Consider the following 3713-nt stretch of genomic DNA (forward strand, 5'->3'; position numbering starts at 1 on the left):
TGAGGTCTCCAACAATGAGTGAATTCCAGTGCGGCAGCATGTCACGCATCGGCCAATGATCTGGTGCGGAATATTGACAGACATCTCGGATGCGATCCGGGTGAAACAACAATCCTTCTTGACTCTTCAATGTCACCTACGGCCGGTATGCGGAAGCGAGTCTTGTGGATAGCCAGCGTGGAGTCGGGAGTTCGTGGGGTAGCCAGACATGGCACCGAATCGTCTAAAGTGCATGTTACATGTTCTGAGCCTAGATTAAGAAGCCATGACTGATCGCTTAAGAGACTGGTCTCATAGTGGTGATGTCATGTCTAAAACATACACACAATTTCGCGCGCCAATTGACGGTTTTGGCGGCCTCTGGGATGAATACCCCTACGATCATGCGTCGATGAGTTGGCTCTGTTGCACTATCGCGACGTAGTTGATAATGCCTGGGCTTTGCTGCGCGCGGTGTGGACATGATCTGAAGGTCATGGTGTATTTGATGGGTACCAGCAGTAGGCGGATTAAGGGAGGTTGGGAAAGGGCTTGCTCTGAGCCCTAAGCGCATGATTGAACGAGACTGACAAGACGCCTTTGCGTGAGTGGAGAATGGGTCTGACAGTCGTTGAGATTGTATTGTCGATAACTGTGGATACTGGACCGCTGTGATAGGCTGGCCTCCGCGCACACTGCATTGTAGGTAGGTCGTAATAAGTGTGCCATATTCATGGATCCCAGCTCGCAGCATAGAAGTCCAAGCTGCCTTTACTCATCCACCCGCTGACCTTACTTTCTTTCTTCTTTTGTACGGTTGTACAAGCTTCCTTGCCTGCAGCAATGAAAGCCTTCGGGCCGGAAACGTAAACCCAGGTCCTGTTGGGGTTGCCTCCGTCTGTGCTCCCTTCTCCACCACAAGTGATTCTGTCCAGCTCGTATTTCAAATCCACACGCTTCCTGCCATCTCCAGTGAGGAACTTGCGGACTTCCAAGCCTTCACACGAGGTAGGAATTGGGAGGTCGATGTCATCCTGCGCCTTCACGCTCCACATGATGATGCAACGGCGCCAGGGGCGTGGGCTCTTCTCTCGCGAGGCCTGTTCCTCCGCATCAGCGGTCCGCGACCCTTCGAGAGAAGAGTGAACGAAGGCGGCTGCGATGGCTAAAGCACCGCTGACGCCCGTGCCTGCGACTATGCATACCACTGTATTGTAGCGATGAGGGTCGGCAGGGGTGAAGTATGGGCCCTCTAGACGCAGTGATATTTTAAATCCATGCTCACTCGTCATAGACATATGCTCTTTTCTCGCATCCTCACACGTCGTACTGAGTTCAGCCTTTCTGTCTAAAGGAGTCTGATCCGCCAAAGCCGCCAATTTTGCTGTCCACTGCACACTCTTCATCCGCTGTCCTTTACTTCGTAGGATGCGTTGCACAAGTGATCGGCGCGCAAGTGCCTTCTCGAGCTCTAAAGATGATGGAGACTTCTCCGACTTGCGAAATAGGAATTGGATCGGAAGATCTTCGTCACTTGGGTGGGTGCTGTTGTTTTGCGATGCAAGATGCGTGATTGTTGTGAAAGGATGAAGCTCACGGATAGAAGACCCTGCATGGTGAATGTAGAAGTGGGCAAGTGGAGACCGACACGAGCAGCCTGACAATCGAGCGCGGGGCAAACGGAGGGTAACACTAAAAGGATAGATGAGTTCGCTTTGTCTCGACCCACGCAGACTGAGACTTACCAATACCAGCCCTTACCGAGGGCCTTTATATTACCCTTCAGCTCGCCACGTAACTCGTAGATGCGCATGCTCCAATCTAGCACCCACATTGCCAAGCCAGGGGAAGTGCAGTAGAACATCGTGCTGGCGTGGAGGCAGATGATCACCACCATCAGAATACTGAACACGTGGGTGAAGTAGAATAGATTGAAGTGTCTCTGACGAACCTGGGGAAATGTAGTGACAAAGAGAGCAGCCATAATGATGGCTGCTGAGGTTCCGGTGAAGATCAAGGAGGCCCTCCATATCCCGAGCGAGGATGTGTTACCTGGCCACGTCTCTTTGTAGAGATATGTAGGATTCAGAACAGGGATAACAGTCCGGAGGTGATCTGACAAGCTGTTGAAGACCGGGATCCACGACACATAGAGTAGTCCATGGATTATGACGAGTGTGAACAGCGTGTAGGCCGCGAATACATGGTTCGTGAGTGTCGTCGACGTAGATATCACGAAGAAGGATGCAAGGGCGCTGTGGCGAGAGATGGGAAGCAGAACCATGCCCATGGTGATGTCGCAAAGATGTCCAGTCATTGCAACGGCCGCCAATTGTTCACCGCCTTTCAAGATACCAGCATCTGAGTTTCTAGTCGTAAAGTACTGTGACAGTCGTGGCCACCACACGCCGATGACTACACCGTAAAGACATACGACCCAGAGAATCATGCAGAGTCCTCCGATGGATATGGACTTACCGAGGACCGGTAGCTTTCGCGCAACTAAATGCCTGGAGAGGACTCTTTGCATCTCCGGGTGAAAAGCTCTTACTGCAAAGAATGTCGTCGACAGTGATAGCCAAGCATACCAGATGACGACGTGAAGGCGCGCTTGCAATGGGAAGAGCCATTCTCCACAGGTTCCGGCATAGCAATGGTGATTGGAGCGAAAAGTCAGTCCTATCGAGAGCCCGAAGGTGACAATCAGACTGCCGGTCAATGGCCACAAGCACGTTCGTGGTGTGATGCGCGTGCCATGTCGGGGCTTCGCAAGAGACTCCAAATCCTTAGTACCCATTCTTCAGAGAGGCAGACGATCAAAGACATTGCGCAAGGGACCAAGAGAGAAGGCGTCCGCAACAGAGGGGCTTTATGATGTCAGCCGTCCATGGAGAATTGTGAATGATGGCTGTGAAAGGGCCCGCAAGATCATTGAGGCGGTAATGACGGGAATCACGCATTACTCATAAAGACCCAACGCCTGGGACATGAACGGAAGAGAAATTCCCCGTCAGAAGAAGCTGCAGGACATCGATGAAACATACGCAAGTGTTCAGGACTACTGCAGACAGGTGCTAAACCCAAATCTGCTGCGTAAGAGCACCAGACTCTTTCCGGATTTGCTGTTGGCTCATTGGGGTAATGGGATGGTACGCTAATGCGCATCTCCACCCCGGATGGCCCTTCTTCCGCTGTCAATATGTCGATCATTGCCCGAACGAGAGGGAAGGGAGATGCTTATTACGGCTCCAAAAAGCCTACAAGATTGCGCTTCCATCATTGGCTGGATCATCCTCGGCCTCCAGTAGCCAAGGGTCAAGATGGGCGGAGGATCTGGAGTCATCCTGGTTGACTCCCAAGATGCCACGAAAAATGAGATCGGATTGAAACGGTTTCCTGTTGAGCTTGTGTTTCGCTTGTACGAGTGATAAGAAAGGGACTTTGCCACCATGGCCTCGGATGGAGGCCCCGGAAGAGGGCGTCAGCCCCGTCTGCGAGCATGTGGTGGAGATGGAAACGGCGCTTGCTATACTTGCAGAGCGAAGTGTTTCTGCCGCTTGGTCGTGAAGTTCTCTTGAGAGAATATCGCAAGAGGTGAAAAGGAGCGAGCTGTCGCCGTGAAGGAGTAAGACGCAGCTCCCTTTGTAGCGTGGCTCATATTTTTGACAAGGAGGGCAGCAACGGCAAGTGAAAGACATCGCGTGCAAAGCGATTGAAAAAGGTGCACTATGCAG

At 52.1% G+C, this 3713-nt stretch overlaps 1 protein-coding gene across 1 annotated transcript; it reads right to left on the minus strand.

Moving 5' to 3' along the window:
- Positions 1 to 710: 710 nt before the first annotated feature.
- On the minus strand, positions 711 to 2269 carry KY384_000380 (uncharacterized protein; the record flags this gene model as incomplete). Its single annotated transcript, XM_044808916.1, has 2 exons — positions 711 to 1588; positions 1741 to 2269. 2 exons carry the CDS (start codon positions 2267 to 2269, stop codon positions 711 to 713), a joined length of 1407 nt encoding a protein of 468 aa, XP_044665669.1.
- Positions 2270 to 3713: the final 1444 nt, after the last annotated feature.

This window comes from Bacidia gigantensis, assembly GCF_019456465.1.
Source record: "Bacidia gigantensis strain McMullin 20006 chromosome Unknown contig_49, whole genome shotgun sequence".
Lineage (NCBI taxonomy): Eukaryota > Fungi > Ascomycota > Lecanoromycetes > Lecanorales > Ramalinaceae > Bacidia > Bacidia gigantensis.